The 23,381-nt window shown below is 36.1% G+C and overlaps 2 protein-coding genes across 2 annotated transcripts; both read left to right on the forward strand.

Annotated features, from left to right (window-relative positions):
• Positions 1-17,495: 17,495 nt before the first annotated feature.
• Positions 17,496-19,532, forward strand: LOC131625636 (uncharacterized). The gene is made up of 2 exons (XM_058896478.1): positions 17,496-18,893; positions 19,266-19,532. The coding sequence occupies exons 1-2, from the start codon at positions 17,496-17,498 to the stop codon at positions 19,530-19,532; spliced, it is 1,665 nt and encodes a 554-aa protein (XP_058752461.1).
• A 1,588-nt stretch (positions 19,533-21,120) lies between these two features.
• LOC131625637 (uncharacterized) lies at positions 21,121-21,741 on the forward strand. The gene is made up of 2 exons (XM_058896479.1): positions 21,121-21,345; positions 21,508-21,741. The coding sequence occupies exons 1-2, from the start codon at positions 21,121-21,123 to the stop codon at positions 21,739-21,741; spliced, it is 459 nt and encodes a 152-aa protein (XP_058752462.1).
• The last annotated feature ends 1,640 nt before the right edge of the window (positions 21,742-23,381 follow it).

Below are 23,381 nucleotides of genomic sequence, written 5' to 3' on the forward strand. Positions count from 1 at the left end.
AACATGAAAGATATTTTCTATCAAGAAAAGAAAGAAAAAAATGTTAAATTCTGGTTTGTCCATGAATAGTCGTGGGAATGGCTGTAATTGTAAAAATAGTATAAACCAAAATTTTCCACGATTAGGTTTGATGAATATGATAGATACTGTGAAAGTATGATGGTTATATATAGTAATGATAAAAGTGTTTTGAAACGTGGAAGGTGGAGGGCTTGGAAGGCAGAAGCATTATATGAGGTCATTAGTGCTGTAAGCAATTGTGAATGTGAATGACCAGAGAAAGTAAATAATTTGTAACTGCGAGATCATGAGAGGTTGGAGGTTTAAAGTTCAATCCTACAATGGGAAAGGAATGATGTGGAATTTTGTGAGAAGAGAGGCTGATGTGGCATAGCTAAAAGATGAGGAAATGGTAAACTTTTCTGATATGATAGATTTCCTTCCTCCTTCTTCGTAATTCTAGAATGGTATTACTTATGTTTTCTTTAGAATATAAATATATGTTGTTTAGTATTCTTATAATAAAGATGCACATAAACTTATCAGCCTTCCAATTTAAAATTTTGTAGGCGTCTATGAATAATAATCTTTTAATAAATATTAAAATATACGATTTTTGCGATCATTCATTCATTTGGATAACCAAATTTCTATAACAATAATACATAGGATTTCGTCCATATATAACCTGTAACACCCCATACATAATTGACTAGTATATTATGCATGAAACGTTAAATATTGATATTGAGTACATACAAAAGCCGAAGATAAAAGATGATCCATATAAAATACAACATGAGATTCTAATAAAAATTACAAAACATGTGTCTTCAATGGATCTTGCACAGCGGAAAGTCAAAACCAACGAGGTCTCCGAGCCATCACCACTTCCGAGTCTTCAGTCCAAACCTGCTACTGACCAAAAGCTACTAAACCGCACCTGAAAAAATATAAGTTGATTGGGATGAGATTACTAAATCTCAGTGAGTCCTCCTATCCTATGGGTCCACTCGGTTCTACAGGGTACATGCATCAACAAAACCGAATCCACCATCGATTCGGGGTTTATCCTCACATCCGGTACAAGTACGGAGCAAACACATGAATCGTCCACCATAGGAGTCATTGCATCACAGTACACAAATAGTACAACAAACACGTATGCAGACCCATACCCATGTACGGGGAATCCAGAAGTGGTAACAACCAACTACCAAGGCTGCACACACACCCTCGGTGAGTAACCAAGTACCTGTCGTCAAGAAGACTCGCACAAGACCCATCGCTAGATGAAACAGATAGATCCTATGTGGCATTCCATCCGTGACGAGTTATAGCGGTGACGTTGCCTACACGGCGTCACGGCCTCATCATCATCCATACGCAATATGGTATCCACAAGTGCGAATACGCCTAATTGACTGTACGAGCCCATCCGGTTAGGAGCCTAGTGGTGTAGCCTACGTGGCACCACTATAGGTGAGTTATCCATGTGATATCGCCTAATTGGCATCACAACTCCACCATACCAAGCACGCCGATGTATCACGCCTTTGGGAAACGCCCTGAAAGACCCCGCAGGTACATCGCAATGATATCTTTGGAAACTAGTCCATACACAATGGTGCCTTACCACCTGGTATTGGCCCACTTCGATTCTAGCATACCACACGCATAACAAGCGTCAATCACACAATACAATCAAATTCGATCGTTTAACCAAAACGACAGTGTCAACAACATATTCATGTCTCATCACAATATGGCATTCATATTTCAACATAATGTAGCAATAAAGTGCAATGAGATTAATTCATTCTAATCATGCATAATTCACATATTAAAATTACCACATCCATGTTCATATATGACAATAGCATGTTTAAATACCAATTAAACAAGTCTCACATGACTAAGGAGACATCCGGTTCCCTTTACGGAACGAAACTGTTCTCGGGGGAAAATAACAAGATTCAATTTCACTCGACAAGACACTAAGTTGGGTTAAAAATATAATTAAATCAAGCATTCTGATTTGGGGACCAATTTTATTAGAAAGTACACGTCGCTAGCTTTCCAACGATATAAAATTTGCGCAATTCCGATACCCGAGCCGAAAGTTACGAATTTCCGAAGTTTGCTGATTTTTGCACTTTTGCCCAGGGTAACCGGTTACCCAGAAGCCAGTAACCGGTTACTGGCATGAAAAATGCCCAGAAACGCAAATTTACACAGAGTAACCGGTTACCCAAATGCCAGTAACCGATTACCCTGAAGCAGAATCAATTTTCTGCATTTCTAAGGGTTCTAAACCATTCCAAATGTCCTATAGTTGATCCCCTGCATCTTTAATACAGTCCCAATGAATTTCTAACATATTTATATAATCAGAACCACCAGCATGCAATCATTAACAACATATGCAACTAGTAGCTATCACACACAACTAGCAATTATCAAATAAGCATGTTTTAACATCATAGATTCATGGATTATTTCTCACAATCCCTAACCCCAAATCTAACCCTTGCATGCAAATTGCCCAAGTCACTATCTAAGGACTCACCTTGGATTTAATGGAGGTTAAGATCATGTTCTTGCTGCCATGGTAATCTCTTCTTGCCCAAAAATTCATATTCTTCATCATCAAATCCGCAGCCACACCTTAACACACAATCAGCATGCATGTCCCAACTTCAAGCTCACTTTTCTCCTTCAAAACATAAGCTATAAACATGAACCTTGTATGCAAATTGAAGAGAATTTCGTTAGCTTTCCAATGGGACCAGAATCGATACAATCGGAGTTATGAGCAAGGAGTTATGACCTGTTTTGTGGGTGCTGTCCATGGTGTGCGAAAATGGAGATATGAGCTTCTTTCTCCTTTTTCTCTTAAGCTCTTCTCTCTCTTTTCTTCATAATTTGGCTTGTATGACTCTACCACCAAACATGCCCTTATGTTCCCATGCAACTAGAAGCAAATGTCCATTATGCCCTCTAACTAAGCTATAATTACCAAGATGCCACCTTGTTGGGTTCTAACTAATCCACTTACTCTCTTAGTAATGCTTCTTAGATTAATATGGAATAAGATCAATATGTCCACTAACTATCATTTAACCAATTAGATGATAATTATCAGTGTCGGAGAGTCGGGGTATTACATTCTCCCCCCTTAAATAGAATTCGTCCTCGAATTCTTTTCGATCACCACAAAAACAAACTGTTCACATCTCTCCTGACAAGGGGATGAATGTTCCTTACACTCCTTGTACGAATAGCCTTATGACTCTGCTTGAGCATAGCTCCACCAGAGGAAATACAATCTGCCAGCACTTGCATTCCACTATGCATAATTAGAACCTTAACTCTCAAGCAACACGTCTATCCAGATACTTCGTCTTGACATATCTGGGGAAAGATCCTTCCAGGGTCCTTGACCTTCACTGCTCTGCACTGAATCTTCAGAACTTCAAAAACTCTAATAATCCACTCATGTAGGATATCCTTCGTTTCATTCTCTGGTGTGTTCAACCTCGTTCAACAAACATTACTGATTCACTCAGGTCCTTGAATTACTTCCCACTTGAGAATTACCGCCACAACGTTGCTTCCGTGATAACACTTCAAGTTATTCCCCACTCGAGTCCATACAATGTCATTAGGTGATCTTCAAATTCCTTGATCTTAACCTCTGGTTCCCAAAGTCTTAGGATGATTGTTCCATATTTACCTTTACTTATACAACTGAATCTCCTTACTTGATTCTCACCTCGGTCCAAGATGTATCAGTCGTTACCGCAATCCACGATGGTGTAGCCTTCCACAACCATAGCATTGATGTCCAACAACTTTGCATAAGGCTTTGCCCACAAAGGTGGGCTCCATCGATTAACCCGCGACCATTGTCCATCTCTTCATGCACCCTCACAGTGCACAAGACATAACCACGAAGAACTTGCGCCAACTGAATGTCCTCTCTAGCCTTCAGCATTTCGACGGTCTGATACTCAGTCCAACCCTTGTGACTTGCAAGCTAAACTGATGACCTACGAACGTCGAACCGCATGCCATCCACAAAAATGTATTCCCAAGTTGGTCCATTGACAACACCTCTCGAGTTTATGGTGGATCCTCGAGAGACTGGAATGAACAAAACACTGTTTCAACAATTTGCCTTAGGAAGATACTTTCATCCCAACGTAAAGTCCCAAAAACAGTCCGTTCGTTCCTACCTCAGACTTATCTGATTCTTCCTTGATCCGTTACGCTACTCTGATTCCAACAAGTCACACACCTTGAAATTCTCTGAGTCACGTTATATCCATAATTCACTTGGTTTCCACAACGTACATCTGCTATGTTTGTCATTCCAACAAATCTTTGTTGCTCAACCGGTATATTGAATCCTTCACGACATACTGCAGTTCATGATAACTCTAGCAGTTCTACACAACTATTACTCAACCATACACCCTCATTCTCTTAGCGTAGTATCACCTCTGATAACTCGTGCGACTTATTGATATAACAATCCTCCCATAGCCACACTATATCCACACCATCATCTAATGTCTGCTCTATCTCTGAATCTGACATTAAACTGACTTCCTCGGCAGCTGCACCCTTCATTGCAGTGCTTCCAACGGTCTGAGTGTAGCCACAATGCAAGAAATTGCACCTTGCACTTTGCACTTCGAACATCTCTCTAATAAACTCCTTAGCAGTTCTCAAACCAAAATGTCCATGCTTTACCAAGATTAACACTTCTCCACTTAGAGTATCTAACAATACCTTACCATACACATCACACATCGAACTAGTCCAAGATACAATTCACATATTCCATCACCGGTCGCCAATGGTACATGATAGCCACTCACTATGCTGACAAGGATATCATGACCGCACATGAGTCCCACTCTAGACACTCATGCAAAAATGCCAACTTAACACTTCATGAAACGAGAACATCCCCAAGGTACAATCGGATACTAACTCACGCGATCACGATCACTCAGAGTCTCCATAAGTATAGTATTGGGTCTTGATCCATCACATCATCGCCTGTCTAGTTATTCCTCTACTATCGAGCGCGACGCTTGAATCCTCATCCCACATACCTTATGAGAGTCTGGATCTGTGTCTCACGAGTGCCAAATCAGAATTCTACCTCGAGCTTCAGATCACCTTTGTCCCACACATGTCGGAAAAAGGATTACTCACGCATCTTGTGCACGATAGCGATACTGTGGCATTATACCCGTCTGGTAGTACCAACATGGTGGTCCAACTCCGAGGCCATGTATCTAGGTAACCTACCTCAGTGGCGTATAATGATCTCCACGCGTATCCTAAAGTCACAACCGACAAGTGTCTGAACAGGCTTCCAATAGGCTCGTCGTTCCTCGAATCCTTCGAATCACACTACTCAGGATGCTAAAACCTGAGAGTGCTACAATTCAAGGTTTACTTACTTGGAAAGCCAAAACGACAAGCACGGAGATTTGAAGTTTAACTTCGGATTACCATGCAGTGCGTGTACCCACTCGTCCCACGCATGCATGAGATTCCAAGGATAATTCAGTCCAGATAGGAATACTATGGTTCCTAACAACCAACTCAAATGCGATTATCCTACTGGCGTTCCAGATAGATCTTAGTTCTTACTCGCCTGAACGCCCAACGCCAAGCGTAGTTCTATGGCTTCACTCGGGGTCAGACAAATAACAACTAACAAGAACTTAGGTTACTGCATTTCACGCTTCTACATCATTTCATATTCAATCTAGCGTAGTTCTAGAACTTAAATATAAAATGATAAGAACGGAAATGCATGCCCTCTTCTATCGACAGGTATTCAAGCTTCGTCCAATCTTAAGTTACCACACTCATACATTCCACCAACATCTACTAGGTAACTACTCTCTCTTAGGGTACTTCAAGTTGGATCAGGATCTAATACTTTGTCCATCCACTACTGTTCGTACCAACGCAATCAGAAAGGTCTAACTTCTGTGTCCGCACATCCAAAGGTTATTCTGTCCTATCAGCTCATCAGTCACACTTAACACCGACAGCATCATCAGTACTGAATCCTACTAATTCCTAGCTCAACACCTTCGGAGAATCTCACTTACAAGGCTCCTATCCAATCCTGTCTGGATTTCCCTTGCTATATCAAGATTTAGAGGAAGTTTCACTTCGTCTAGTCAAAATCCTGGGGGTTCTAGTTGTCTCGATCCACACCTTGACAATTCGAGTATCAGTACTTCGCGTCAAACGCTCTCCTTAAGCTTGACGAATCCAATATCATCCACTTACGTCGTCCAAACAATCCATTACTCATCCCACTCCAACTACTTGGGTTCACAACACTTACAGGTTTACGAGTCCTCGTGGCGGCTCTGCCATAATTCTACCGTCCCACACTCAGTCGATGAGTTGATCAAGTTCAATGACTGAATGAGATACTAGTAAAATCATGCTAGCAACGCACACATGTGAGGAGAAAGGAATTGCTAGTGATGTCTCATGGCTCGGCCGAGAATCGACCTGCTCTGATACCAACTGTAACACCCCATACATGATTGACTAGTATATTATGCATGAAACGTTAAATATTGATATTGAGTACATACAAAAGCCGAAGATAAAAGATGATCCATATAAAATACAACATGAGATTCTAATAAAAATTACAAAACATGTGTCTTCAATGGATCTTGCACAGCGGAAAGTCAAAACCAACGAGGTCTCCGAGCCATCACCACTTCCGAGTCTTCAGTCCAAACCTGCTACTGACCAAAAGCTACTAAACCGCACCTGAAAAAATATAAGTTGATTGGGATGAGATTACTAAATCTCAGTGAGTCCTCCTATCCTATGGGTCCACTCGGTTCTACAGGGTACATGCATCAACAAAACCGAATCCACCATCGATTCGGGGTTTATCCTCACATCCGGTACAAGTACGGAGCAAACACATGAATCGTCCACCATAGGAGTCATCGCATCACAGTACACAAATAGTGCAACAAACACGTATGCAGACCCATACCCATGTACGGGGAATTCTGAAGTGGTAACAACCAACTACCAAGGCTGCACACACACCCTCGGTGAGTAACCAAGTACCTGTCGTCAAGAAGACTCGCACAAGACCCATCGCTAGATGAAACAGATAGATCCTATGTGGCATTCCATCCGTGACGAGTTATAGCGGTGACGTTGCCTACACGGCGTCACGGCCTCATCATCATCCATACGCAATATGGTATCCACAAGTGCGAATACGCCTAATTGACTGTACGAGCCCATCCGGTTAGGAGCCTAGTGGTGTAGCCTACGTGGCACCACTATAGGTGAGTTATCCATGTGATATCGCCTAATTGGCATCACAACTCCACCATACCAAGCACGCCGATGTATCACGCCTTTGGGAAACGCCCTGAAAGACCCCGCAGGTACATCGCAATGATATCTTTGGAAACTAGTCCATACACAATGGTGCCTTACCACCTGGTATTGGCCCACTTCGATTCTAGCATACCACACGCATAACAAGCGTCAATCACACAATACAATCAAAGTCGATCGTTTAACCAAAACGACGGTGTCAACAACATATTCATGTCTCATCACAATATGGCATTCATATTTCAACATAATGTAGCAATAAAGTGCAATGAGATTAATTCATTCTAATCATGCATAATTCACATATTAAAATTACCACATCCATGTTCATATATGACAATAGCATGTTTAAATACCAATTAAACAAGTCTCACATGACTAAGGAGACATCCGGTTCCCTTTACGGAACGAAACTGTTCTCGGGGGAAAATAACAAGATTCAATTTCACTCGACAAGACACTAAGTTGGGTTAAAAATATAATTAAATCAAGCATTCTGATTTGGGGACCAATTTTATTAGAAAGTAAACGTCGCTAGCTTTCCAACGATATAAAATTTGCGCAATTCCGATACCCGAGCCGAAAGTTACGAATTTCCGAAGTTTGCTGATTTTTGCACTTTTGCCCAGGGTAACCGGTTACCCAGAAGCCAGTAACCGGTTACTGGCATGAAAAATGCCCAGAAACGCAAATTTACACAGAGTAACCGGTTACCCAAATGCCAGTAACCGATTACCCTGAAGCAGAATCAATTTTCTGCATTTCTAAGGGTTCTAAACCATTCCAAATGTCCTATAGTTGATCCCCTGCATCTTTAATACAGTCCCAATGAATTTCTAACATATTTATATAATCAGAACCACCAGCATGCAATCATTAACAATATATGCAACTAGTAGCTATCACACACAACTAGCAATTATCAAATAAGCATGTTTTAACATCATAGATTCATGGATTATTTCTCACAATCCCTAACCCCAAATCTAACCCTTGCATGCAAATTGCCCAAGTCACTATCTAAGGACTCACCTTGGATTTAATGGAGGTTAAGATCATGTTCTTGCTGCCATGGTAATCTCTTCTTGCCCAAAAATTCATATTCTTCATCATCAAATCCGCAGCCACACCTTAACACACAATCAGCATGCATGTCCCAACTTCAAGCTCACTTTTCTCCTTCAAAACATAAGCTATAAACATGAACCTTATATGCAAATTGAAGAGAATTTCGTTAGCTTTCCAATGGGACCAGAATCGATACAATCGGAGTTATGAGCAAGGAGTTATGACCTGTTTTGTGGGTGCTGTCCATGGTGTGCGAAAATGGAGATATGAGCTTCTTTCTCCTTTTTCTCTTAAGCTCTTCTCTCTCTTTCCTTCATAATTTGGCTTGTATGACTCTACCACCAAACATGCCCTTATGTTCCCATGCAACTAGAAGCAAATGTCCATTATGCCCTCTAACTAAGCTATAATTACCAAGATGCCACCTTGTTGGGTTCTAACTAATCCACTTACTCTCTTAGTAATGCTTCTTAGATTAATATGGAATAAGATCAATATGTCCACTAACTATCATTTAACCAATTAGATGATAATTATCAGTGTCGGAGAGTCGGAGTATTACATAACCATACCAATTAGATTATGACTTCTTCCACTTATCATTTTTCTTTGGATTAATTTCCTTAATCTTAATTTTAAAATGTTTTTGTGGTATAGCAAAATCGAATGGTTGATGTTGTCATTCTTTATAAACAAATTATATTCGTTTATGACAAACTATTTCTAACAATCAAGATTCTTATTCTATAATTAGTACATATTGATAATATTTAATTTTCATTTTAATTTTTATGAAGTTTTGTTTCTTATTTGTTTCTAATTGTAATACTAACCTACATTCCTATTAAACCATTAATGACTTATTAAAATATTTTTCACACTATTTATGATGATTTATCAATTTAAATTGTAACTCTAAAAAAAACTCCATTTTACTATACTAATGACATTATCAATCAATGAAAATTCTCTATAATAATATTCAAATATTATAATAAACTCATATATAAAATAATATTAATAAACTCATTAGAAAAAAAAATTCTATAAACATATAATAAAGTGATCCTCTATATTATTTTTAAAATTTAACTTTTTCTCAAACATCTCTTTATAAAACTACATATAATAATTACTTAAATAAAATCATTTAAAAAAATCCACAAACAAATCAACAATCTAAAATTTTGAAGTTTAAAATATATAATACTAATAATAATAATAATAATAATAATAATAATAATAATAATAATAATAATAATATATTATAGGTCAACCGCGCAACGCGCGAGTTATATACTAGTATCTTAATCTACTTAATATAAATCCAAGGTTGTCATGATTACAACCTTGGACACAACCTTAACCCTAAATCCTAGGTGGCATCATATTAGAAACCTTAATCCAATGTGGCATCATATTAAAAACCTATTAAAATTATGAATTTTTATCACTTTTTTATTTTTCACATCAAATCACATTTATCCAATTTAATATCATAATTTTATTATAATAAATAAATAATTTGTAATAAATTGTCTCACTACCAAAAAAAAAAATATTTGATATTAAAACATTTAAAGTCAATACTTTAATATGTAAAATTTTATATTATTAGCTCATAAACTTAGTTTATTTTAATAATATATAATATTTGATTTTATTTACTTATATTTGATTAAAAATAATCGATTGACCAACTAGAACTAATGTGAGTAAAAAAAAATTATTAGGGCAAGATTTTATTAAAACTAATTAGTCAATTTTTTTATTGATTATTATTATTCATTTTATAGATATAAACTTCTACATGAAAAAAAAAACAAATTTCATAATTCTAGATTTTTTTACTTGGCTAAAATATATTCCATAAATATTCTTCATTTGCAATACTATGAAATTATTATAATGAAGATAAAAGTAAATATATTTTAATTAGGATACAAATATTTTATTAGTATTAATTAATAATAGATTTTAATTGGTAAAACGGTGAGTTACAATTTTTTTTGTAACATATGAGTTACAAAACAAGAGTTATTGTCTTTTTAATAATCATTCTTATGGATATAAATACATTGCTGGTAGATAAGTTTTACATGTCTGTATTATATATTTTGTTTTAGGTCTTCATCATTCTCTTTAAATAAGGTTGAGAGTTGAGACAGTACTTCATTTTTTATTTTGTATTGATATTTTCCTTTCTTTTTCATATATTTTAGCTATTATTTGATTTATATGACAAGTAACTCAACTTATTCTATTGTAGTAATTATATATATTTCAACTATTTTTTGTTGCAGTATATCTTCATCCTCTTCTACCCAAACAAAGACAAGGTACCTATTTTTTTTTTGTATCGATGTTTTATTTCATTTTCTTATTTTTCACTATGGGTTAACTATTCTTCAATTTATATGACAGACTTATGATTTAATTTACTCTATTATATCAATTATCTAAATATTATAACTATACGGTTTTGTAATAATTTTTTATAGGATTTTGTGATATAGTTTTCTCTACTATTTCTGGCTGACGTAAAGAAGGAAGAAGAATTATTTTGTTGCTACTTTTATATTCTTATTACTTGAGAATCATGTGAAAAATCATATAAGTATTATTTTGTTGCTACTTTTATATTCTTATTACTTTTATGATTGTGATTTACTTGCAAGCATGTTGTTGCAACAGTAAATTGAATTATTGTTTCAATTGTTGTAACTTATCAAAATAGTCAATTTTGTCTTTTATTATTCCAAATAATTGATTCGAAATTGTAATGTTTAAATATGGATAATAACTATATTAATATTAACACTATATAATTATATATTTTTGTCATCTTTATTTTATTAAATATTAAATTAACGCTATAATAATAATAATAATAATAATGATAATAATAATAATTACTAATAAAAAATACTAATAATAGTAAAAACATAATATTGAATTATCTCTATTAATAATATGATAATAATAATATATAAAGTTTAAATTATACAAATGTATTGAAATAAATAAATATAAATTTGATGCAAAGAATTAAATAGGGATACCATACTAAACAACAAAATAATTGAAATCAACAATTATATTCTACGGCATTGAAATAAATAATTAAGTTCGATTAAATTTTTTAACCGCTCAAATTATTATAGTCAGTTTTAAAATATCAATCAATTAAATTCAGTTTTAAAATATCAATCAATTAAAATCGGTAAAATAAGCATTTATTCAAAGAATTAAATTTGGTTTCATTGAAACAAATATTTAATTTTGATTAAATTTTTTAACCCCTCAATTAATTAAAATTAGTTTTAGAATATCAATCAAAATCAGTTTACTTTGACAATTTATTTCACAAATCTGTATTCCTTTAAAATTTGCACAATATTGGACGAGTAAGATCTTAAATCAAATGATTAGAGTCATATCTTTTTCCCAATGATCTTACAAATCATTGAGAATAATCAAATGATTAGAGTCATATCTTTTTCCCAATGATCTTACAAATCATTGAGAACAAAATAGCAAATCATAAAAATATAATAATCTCACGGATCATTGGGAACATAACTAAGCGAAAAGAATTTACTTACATTATAATTTAAATTTTTTTCAAACTATTTCTTCCTTTAAATAGTTTAACATTATATTACTCATCTTTCTATTACAGATATGATGTATTATTATTTTTGTGATAAGATATTTTTCTCCCTCTTAATTTAAATATATTTCTACTATCCTTTTTTATTTGTGTTCATTTTCTCTAATAAGTATATCATTACCCACACCCAAAATATAAATCTTTATTATTTTTATATATTCTTTATTTTTCATTTGACATGTGTCATCATAATTGTTGATTTTATTTTTTTTATTTTTTGTGTAGGAAAACAAAATATACATATTTTTCTCTAATACGTATATCATTACCCACACCCAAAATATAAATCTCTATTATTTTTATATATTCTATATTTTTCATTTGACATGTGCCATCATAATTGTTCATTTTTTTTTAATTTTTTTGTGCAGGAGAACAAAATATACATATTTTAGATTTATAGGTCAATTTATAAAAGTTTTGTTTAAAAATATGTGTCTAATCACCCATTTTTCCATGTATTTTTATTGAATTTTTCATATTTGTCATCCGATACTAAATATTTTTAATGACAATAACATCTCAATACCTCAAAATTTGCAAAATTATGTATACCATTAATAATATATTTTCTTTTATTTAGATTATTTATTTAAATAATGATTACGTCATTTTAAGAGATACTGAAAACATATGAGAATGTATTGATTTTTAAGTGACAATTTTAATTTGATAATAAATATTTTAGTGATAATAATAAGTCATTAAAACAAAACTATTGTAATAAAAAATGAAAATAAAAATAAAAATAAAATAATATTAATAAAAAATATCATGATATAGTAATGTAATTGTTAAAAATTAACATTAATAATAATAATAATTATTATTATTATAATACCCTACTTAATATAATAATAATAATAATAATAAAATATTAACTTTTAATAAATATTATAGTTTTCAATCTTAAAATACTCGTGCATCGCACGGGCCAATAATCTAGTATATATAAATGGAAGGTTGTCATGATGACAACCCTAACCATGTGTCATCATGATAGTCATTCTTAACAAAAATCCTAACGTGTTATTTACAAAATTGACCTTATATTAAAAATAAATAATAATAATAATAATATAATATTTGACACTACTATTTGATAATAATTTTATCTTAATCTTAATCTTAATCTTAATCTTAATCTACTTAATATAAATCTAAGGCTGTCATGATGACAACCCTAGACAAAACCCTAGCAAAAAAGATGATGTGTCATTCTCACAAATTTTCTCAAATAAAAGATATTATTAAAATTGAAATAATTATATTATCGTTATAAAACTCTATATTATTTTAACTTTAATTCAAAAAATAAAAAATTAATTTCATTTTAATAATAACTAAAATTATAGCTCATACACTACAATAATACTAAAAAATAGAAATAATTTTTATAGAAATAATTTTTATATAAACAATTTAGAATAGAGAAGAAATTAAAAAAATTTATAACATAATTATATTTTCTTTATAAAACTCTATATTATTTTAACTTTAATTCAAAAAATAAAAAATTAATTTCATTTTAATAATCACTAAAATTATAACTAATATACTAAGTTAATATTAAAGAAATAGAAATAATTTTTATAGAAATAATTTTTATCGAAATAATTTTTATATAAACAATTTATAAAAATTAGTTTCATTTTAATTTTTATCGAAATAATCTACAAAATTATTGTGCTTTCCTCGATAAAAAATGAATAATTAAGATTTAAAAAATATTATATGAAATACTCTTACAAATTTATAATATTACGTCTTTATTACCTAATAGGTCAAAAAAAATTCCCTCAAGTAAAAAATAGAATAAAACATAATTATATTTTCTTTATAAAACTCTATATTATTTTAACTCTAATTCAAAAAATAAAAAATTAACTTCATTTTAATAATCACTAAAATTATAACTAATACACTATAATAATATTTAAAAAATAGAAATAATTTTAATAGAAATAATTTAGATCGAAATAATTTTTATATAAACAGTTTATAATAGAGAAGAAATTAAAAAAATATATAAGGAAAATTTTAATATATATTCTACAAAATTATTGTGCTTTTCTCGATAAAAAAATGAATAATTAAGATTTAAAAAATATTATATCAAATACTCTTTCAAATTTATAATATTACGTCTTTTTTACTTAATAGGTCAAAAAAATATCTCTCAAGTAAAAAATAGGATAGAATATATATGAGAGTATAATATCTCTTCTATTTTTTATTTTTAAACTGAATATCTTTTTTTAATATTTTCCTTAACTAACCTCATTTTTATAAGTTTAACTCTCACCATTTTTTTATTCCATTTTCTTTAATTCTCATTTAAATGGTTATTGAAATTTTAATTAATATTATTGTAATTATAATAATGAACAGAAATTAAAAGTTAAAATTAAATGTATTAATATTTCTTATATAACAAAAATTAGAAAAAACATAATGAAGTAAAACTAAAATGATTTGCTATTTTATAGAATTTATTATTTAATAAAATGTATTTTAATATATTTATATTTTGAGAATATATAATAATTAATTTTATCTATTTGTATTTTTTATCTATCTACTTCTACTTAATTTAAATTCAAAGTTGTCATGATTACAACCTTGAACACAACTCTAACTTAATACTTATATGGTATAATTTTAGATTTTACAGATTTTATAAACCACTATTTTTTCTAGCAATATTATCAAAATCATCTTTTGTAATGTCCCAATTTTATTTTAAGAGATTATATATATATATATATATATATATATATATATATATATATATATATATATATATATATATATATATATATATATATATATATATATATATATATATATATATATATATATATATATATATATATATATATATATGTGGAAAGTATAGATAGTTGGAATGTGACTAAGTGGCACCTTAGTAATTGGAGTTTAGTTGAAGGGCACTTAAGTCATTGCACTAGACATAAATTTCTTAAGGGGTTGTTTGGCTGAGTTCATTTCTTGTCCTTGGAACAAAAACAGAATTTTGTGGAGACTAGAAGAGGGAGAACGTGAAACAAGAAGGAAAAGAGAAGAGAACCCATTTCCAACTTCATCATCAACCTTGCATGCATCCTTGATTCAACCATCTTCTTCTGATTTTCGCAGCTTCTTCCCCAGCTTAATCAGGTGAGTCTCATAGATAGAGACTTTGGGGAAAAGATTTTGGGGTTTATGTAAATGTGAGGGATTAAGGGATTGAGAGTATGTGTTCTAAAATCCTTATTCATGCATGTTTTAGACTCTATTCTAGTAGTAATTCGTGTATGTACTTTTACCATGTCTTATTACTCCATCTAGAATGATTGCATGTGAAATTTTGGGGTTTGGGAACCCCAAACGCGTTCTGCATTTTTGCTGATTTTGCAGAGTTCGCTGCAGCGAACTTTCTTTCGCTGTAGCGAATGGTTCGCTGTAGCGAACTGTGTAGCGAATAAACCTGGGAGTTGAATTGATTTATTCGCTGTAGCGAACTTTCCTTCGCTGCAGCGAATCGGGGCTTCGCTGGAGTTCGCTATAGCGAACTGACCTGGATTTGAAGAAGTTTAGCTTCTGTTTGAGTTCGCTGTAGCGAACAGAAGTTCGCTGTAGCGAACTAGTCTGGTACAGAATTGATATTTCTCCCATTTGAGTGCAGTTTCGCTTCGTATCGGAATCGAAGGCCTCTTATGACTTGTATAACATTCTGATAAGTGTTTTATTTGTATAAGACCATGATATGACCGCAATCCCTAGAATATGCTTGTATGTTGTGAAATACAAATTGTGTGGATTATTTTGTGGCATGATTATTGATGTTTCCACTTGTTCCGGTTGAACACTTGGATGTGATTGCCTGTGTGATGGCTGATACTGTGTGTGTGCTTGAATCGGAGTAAGCCTAAGCTACTAGGTGGTAAGTCCTGTTCATGGACTTAGTCCATCATTTATCGTTGCGGTGTGAAGGTGAGGGTCTTGAATGGCGTTTCCCACCTTGATGTGACACACATGCGTGCTCGGTATGTTTATGCACCTGAGCTACCATTGCAATATGAAGGTGAGGGTCTTGAAAGGCGTTTCCCACCTTGATGTAACATATTGGCGTGCTTGGTATGGTGGGGTCGTGATGCCACGTAGGCTACATCACTTCGGACTCACCTCTAGTGATGTCACGTAGATAATCACTAGGCTTTCGCCCGGTGGGCTTGTACTGTCATGTAGGCGTTTTTCGCATTTGGATAACCACCTGCGTATATACATGATTGATGGGGTAGTGACACCACTTAGGAGGTCACTACGGTAACTCATCACAGATGAGATTGTGTAGCCAAGTAGGTGTAAGTCACATGGGATTCATCTGACTCATAGTGCGGTGGTCTTGTGCGAGTCTCTTGACGCGATGTACAGGAGTAACTCACCGAGGGTGTGGTTTGGCAGCCTAGGTAGACAGGCAGATTCTACTCCTGGATTCCTCGTACATGGGTACGGGTCTGCACACTTGTTTGTGGTGGCGTTGAGCCCGTTGTTGTTGATGCCATCTTGGATAGTTATGGGACTTCCAATGATGGTGTACCCTTGTTTGTATTTGTACCTGGCCGTGAGGTAACCCGGATCCTCGGTGGATCCGTTGACTGCATGTTCCCTGTAGAACTGAGTGAACCCGTAGGATAGGGAGACTCACTGAGATTTAGTAATCTCACCCCATTCCAATTATTATTTTTACAGGTGGTTCGAGGCAGGATCGTGGAAAGGGTAAGATGCCTTAGCTTCGAGATGGTGTTTCTTGGCGATGTGTTCTTTTGTAGTTCATGATCTTTTGTATTATCATCTTTTGTACTATGGATATGTATTTGTACCAGCCAGAACTTATGTATTTTGGCCATAACAGTTTGGGCTTTTGTACTTGTACTTATATATTATCCACTCCGCTGCTTATGTTTATGATTTTCGAGTACCATTTTAATGCCATATACGTATATCCTAGGCAATGTATGTATGGGGTGTTACAGTTGGTATCAGAGCAGGTCGATTCTCGGCTTTGCCACGAAACATCATAAGTCAGCATAATTCTGCCTCATATGTGTAGTGTCGGCATGATTCCTTATGTCTTACTTATGGCATTAAGCCTGATCAACTTGATTCCGTGTGTAAGACAAAAAGGAAGATGGCTGAACAACGCAGAGGTCCCGGAAGGCCCAGAACAAGGAATGTGGAGACTGAGCCTGAAATTGAGAATGCGGGTGTGCCTTGGGTGCAGATAATGCAACAGATGCAACAACAGAATCAGATGATGATGCAAATGATGCAAGGCATGCAAGGGCAACAACCAACTGCTCCTGCTCCTACTCCTCAGGCTGCAGCAGGGCCTGATTTTCGTGCCTTCTTTCGGATGGATCCGCCAGAGTTCTTGGGTGGCTTAGACCCTGTGATTGCGCATGATTGGCTATATGCTATGGAGATGATATTCCAGGCTATTCAGTGCACAGAGGAAGAGAAGGTGATCTTTGCTGCTCAGAAAATGAAGGGGCCAGCAGGTAGATGGTGGAATACGGAGTCTACGTATTTCACTAACCGGGGGATTCCAAAGGATTGGCAACATTTCAAGACAGCTTTCTTGGAGAAATACTATCCCAACAGTGTGCGTGCTTTGAAGGAGCGTGAATTTCAATCTTTCAAGCAAGGCAACATGTCGGTATCTGAATATGCTGAGAAGTTTGAGGACATGGCTGCCTATTCCAGACAAGCTGCCTATGCACCAGATGAGTTATGGAAGATTGATCAGTTCCTTATGGGGCTGAATGCCGATATTGTGCACAGTGTGTCTCAAAGGGAGTTTACCACCTATGCTGAGTGTTTGAGGCAATGCTATGTTGCCGAGAACACATTGAAGAGAGTCCAAGATGAAAGAGAACAGAATAAGCCGGTTTGTAGGGAACCAGGAAGGTCGGGGCAGCATTTGAAACCCCGCAATTTTCCAGCTATGAAGAAACAAGTTCATGGTGATCGCTCTACTCAACCTTCTTGGTGTGGCAAGTGTAACAAGAAGCATTATGGAGATTGTAGGACAGCCCCGGTGAAATGCTACAAGTGTCAAGAGTTCGGTCATTTTAGGAAGGATTGTCCTATGCGAGATGCTCCCGAAAGGACTCCAGGTCGTGTTTACACCTTGGACGCTAGGAAGGCCCAAGGGAACACTAATCTTGTTGCTGGTACGTGTTATGTCAATAACCAACCTTTGTTTGTGCTAGTTGATTGTGGAGCAACACATTCTTTTATTTCTTATCCTTGTGTGCGGAGGCTTGGTTTTGAAACGAGTCTTCTTCCTAATCCTATGATTATCTCTTCGGCTACGGACGATGTAGTAGAAGCTCGAGAAATTTGCAAGGAGTGTTCTATTACCTTCAATGGTCGTAGGTTCGTGATTGATCTCATCTGTCTACCTCTTAAGAAGATCGATGTAGTACTTGGTATGGACTGGTTGTCAGCTAACTCGGTTTACATCGGCTGTAAAGAGAAGGCTATCTTCATTCCTGCTGAGGAGACTACACCAACCGATGCCATTGAACATCTTCTTGAAGGTACAGTTAACATGATCAATTACCTTTTTGCTCAAGAGAAGTCTTTCCTTTTGGTTCTTACGTCGGACTCCAAGGATAAGAAGAGTGTATTGGAGATTCCGGTTGTGTGTGAATTTTCCGATGTATTTCCTGAGGATGTTACTTCTCTTCCGCCGGAAAGAGAAGTTGAATTCTCTATTGATCTTGTTCCGGGTACCGCTCCAGTTTCGATCGCCCCTTATAGGATGTCTCCTGCAGAGCTAAGAGAGTTGAAGAGTCAGCTAGAAGAGTTGTTGGCGAAACACTTCATTCGTCCTAGTGTTTCTCCATGGGGAGCTTCAGTCTTGTTAGTGAAGAAGAAGGATGGTAGTATGCGTTTGTGCATTGACTATCGTCAGCTGAACAAGGTAACTATAAAGAACAAGTACCCTCTACCGCGGATTGATGACCTTCTAGATCAATTGAAAGGAGCATGTGTGTTCTCGAAGATTGACCTCAAGTCGGGATATCATCAGATTCGGGTTAAGAGTTCGGATGTATCTAAGACCGCTTTTAGGACGAGATACGGTCATTATGAGTTCTTGGTTATGCCATTCGGGGTAACCAATGCTCCTGCTGTCTTTATGGATTACATGAACCGGGTGTTTCAACCATATTTGGATCAGTTCGTGGTAATCTTTATAGACGACATATTGATATACTCTCGGACTATCGAAGAGCACATGGAGCATTTGAGGATTGTGTTGTCGGTTCTCAGAGAGAAGCAGTTGTTTGCGAAGTAGTAAGTGTGAGTTCTGGATGTCCGAAGTTAAGTTTCTTGGACATGTCATATCTGGCGGCGGCGTAGCTGTAGACCCTTCAAAGGTAGAAGCAGTGATAAATTGGGAACGACCCAAGAATGCAACTGAGGTCCATAGTTTCCTAGGCTTGGCAGGTTACTATCGAAGATTCATTATGGGCTTTTCTAAGCTAGCATTACCTTTGACCAGGCTTACAAGGAAGGAAGTTTCATTCGAATGGAATTCGGAATGTGAGAAGAGTTTTCAGAAACTCAAGGAGAAATTGACTACTGCTCCAGTGTTGGTGATTCCAGATCCAAACCGATCCTATGAAGTGTTTTGCGATGCTTCTAAGAAAGGTTTGGGTGGAGTGTTGATGCAAGATGGACAGGTTGTAGCTTATGCATCTAGACAGTTGAGATCTCATGAAGAGAATTATCCTACTCATGACCTCGAACTCGCTGCAATTGTGTTCGCACTCAAGGTGTGGCGACATTATTTGTATGGAGTTCACTTTGAGATGTTTAGCGATCATAAGAGTTTGAAGTACCTCTTTGATCAGAAGGAACTTAACATGCGTCAGAGGAGATGGATGGAGTACTTGAAGGACTTTGATTTTGATTTGAAGTACCATCCTGGTAAAGCTAATAAGGTAGCGGATGCCTTGAGTAGAAAGGAGATTAAAGTTGCAGAACTGATGATGTTAGAGTTTGACCTTATGGAGAAGTTCAGAAATCTGGATTTGCAATTTGTGTGGGCACCAACGGGTGTGTTGATAAGTAACTTGTGTATTGAGAATGAGTTGCGGGAAAAGATCCGTCAAGCACAGTGGAATGATGTAGAATTGCAGGCTAAAGCAAACCTTTCTGATTTCGTTCGTACATCTGATGGACTCATTCTTTTTGGATGAAGGATGTGTGTGCCAAATGATGCGGAGTTAAAGAGGTTAATTCTGGACGAGGCTCACAAGAGCAAATTCACCATCCACCCCGGATCGACCAAGATGTATCAAGACTTGAAAGGGAATTTTTGGTGGCCTGGTATGAAGAGAGATGTGGCTGATTATGTAGAGCAGTGCGTGACTTGTCAACAAGTGAAGATAGAGCACCAAAGGCCCGGTGGTATGTTGCAACCATTGGATATTCCTGTTTGGAAATGGGACAGTATATCCATGGACTTCATTGTGGGACTACCACGGGGATTAGGTGGGCATGACTCGATATGGGTGATAATGGATCGTTTGACTAAGTCCGCGCATTTCTTACCGGTTAAGACAACTCACAAGGTTTCTCACCTTGCGAGGCTTTTTGTAGTGGAGATTGTGAGATTGCATGGTGTACCATCTAGCATTGTGTCAGATAGGGATCCGAAGTTCACTTCCCGATTTTGGAAAGCTTTTCACCAAGAGATGGGTACAGATCTGAATTTGAGCACTTCTAACCACCCCTAGACAGATGGACAAACAGAAAGGACTATTCAAACCATTGAGGATATGCTAAGGGCATGTATCTTGGAAATTGGTGGAAGTTGGAAAGATAACTTACCTTTGATAGAATTTGCATATAACAACAGTTATCATGCGAGTATCGGTATGGCCCCATATGAAGCCTTGTATGGGAGGAAGTGTCGATCACCGTTGTGTTGGTCTGAAGTTGGTGAGAAGGGAATCCTTGGACCGGAGATAATTCAAGAAACCACAGAAAAGGTTAAGATGATCCGAGATAAGATGAAACAAGCTCAAGATCGACAAAAGAGTTATGCGGACAAACGAAGGAGACCGTTGGAGTTTGATGTAGGAGATCATGTGTTCTTGAAGGTGACTCCGAGGTTGAGGTTGAAAGGACCGTTTAAGACTCGCAAGCTTAGCCCGAGATACGTAGGACCTTATCAGATCATGAGACGGATAGGTGAAGTCGCATACCAGTTAGCGTTGCCTCCTTCACTATCCGGGCTGCATGACGTTTTCCATGTGTCTCAGTTACGGAAGTTTGTGCCGGATTCATTTCATCCTATCCTGCCAGATACGATTGAAGTAGAACCAGATCTTTCCTTCCAACCGCAACCTTGTCGTATCTTGGAGTATGCTAGCAAGTCGTTGAGAAACAAAGAGATACCTCTTGTGAAGGTGTTGTGGGAGGAGTCGCGTCCTGACGAAGCCACTTGGGAGCTCGAATCAGAGATGCGGGAGTTGTATCCTCACCTGTTCTGGTAAGTTTTCGAATTCGAGGACGAATTCTATTTAAGGGGGGAGAATGTAATGTCCCAATTTTATTTTAAGAGATTATATATATATATATATATGTGTGGAAAGTATAGATAGTTGGAATGTGACTAAGTGGCACCTTAGTAATTGGAGTTTAGTTGAAGGGCACTTAAGTCATTGCACTAGACATAAATTTCTTAAGGGGTTGTTTGGCTGAGTTCATTTCTTGTCCTTGGAACAAAAACAGAATTTTGTGGAGACTAGAAGAGGGAGAACGTGAAACAAGAAGGAAAAGAGAAGAGAACCCATTTCCAACTTCATCATCAACCTTGCATGCATCCTTGATTCAACCATCTTCTTCTGATTTTCGCAGCTTCTTCCCCAGCTTAATCAGGTGAGTCTCATAGATAGAGACTTTGGGGAAAAGATTTTGGGGTTTATGTAAATGTGAGGGATTAAGGGATTGAGAGTATGTGTTCTAAAATCCTTATTCATGCATGTTTTAGACTCTATTCTAGTAGTAATTCGTGTATGTACTTTTACCATGTCTTATTACTCCATCTAGAATGATTGCATGTGAAATTTTGGGGTTTGGGAACCCCAAACGCGTTCTGCATTTTTGCTGATTTTGCAGAGTTCGCTGCAGCGAACTTTCTTTCGCTGTAGCGAATGGTTCGCTGTAGCGAACTGTGTAGCGAATAAACCTGGGAGTTGAATTGATTTATTCGCTGTAGCGAACTTTCCTTCGCTGCAGCGAATCGGGGCTTCGCTGGAGTTCGCTGTAGCGAACTGACCTGGATTTGAAGAAGTTTAGCTTCTGTTTGAGTTCGCTGTAGCGAACAGAAGTTCGCTGTAGCGAACTAGTCTGGTACAGAATTGATATTTCTCCCATTTGAGTGCAGTTTCGCTTCGTATCGGAATCGAAGGCCTCTTATGACTTGTATAACATTCTGATAAGTGTTTTATTTGTATAAGACCATGATATGACCGCAATCCCTAGAATATGCTTGTATGTTGTGAAATACAAATTGTGTGGATTATTTTGTGGCATGATTATTGATGTTTCCACTTGTTCCGGTTGAACACTTGGATGTGATTGCCTGTGTGATGGCTGATACTGTGTGTGTGCTTGAATCGGAGTAAGCCTAAGCTACTAGGTGGTAAGTCCTGTTCATGGACTTAGTCCATCATTTATCGTTGCGGTGTGAAGGTGAGGGTCTTGAATGGCGTTTCCCACCTTGATGTGACACACATGCGTGCTCGGTATGTTTATGCACCTGAGCTACCATTGCAATATGAAGGTGAGGGTCTTGAAAGGCGTTTCCCACCTTGATGTAACATATTGGCGTGCTTGGTATGGTGGGGTCGTGATGCCACGTAGGCTACATCACTTCGGACTCACCTCTAGTGATGTCACGTAGATAATCACTAGGCTTTCGCCCGGTGGGCTTGTACTGTCATGTAGGCGTTTTTCGCATTTGGATAACCACCTGCGTATATACATGATTGATGGAGTAGTGACACCACTTAGGAGGTCACTACGGTAACTCATCACAGATGAGATTGTGTAGCCAAGTAGGTGTAAGTCACATGGGATTCATCTGACTCATAGTGCGGTGGTCTTGTGCGAGTCTCTTGACGCGATGTAC

Source organism: Vicia villosa, unplaced genomic scaffold (genome assembly GCF_029867415.1).
Source record: "Vicia villosa cultivar HV-30 ecotype Madison, WI unplaced genomic scaffold, Vvil1.0 ctg.000232F_1_1_3, whole genome shotgun sequence".
Lineage (NCBI taxonomy): Eukaryota > Viridiplantae > Streptophyta > Magnoliopsida > Fabales > Fabaceae > Vicia > Vicia villosa.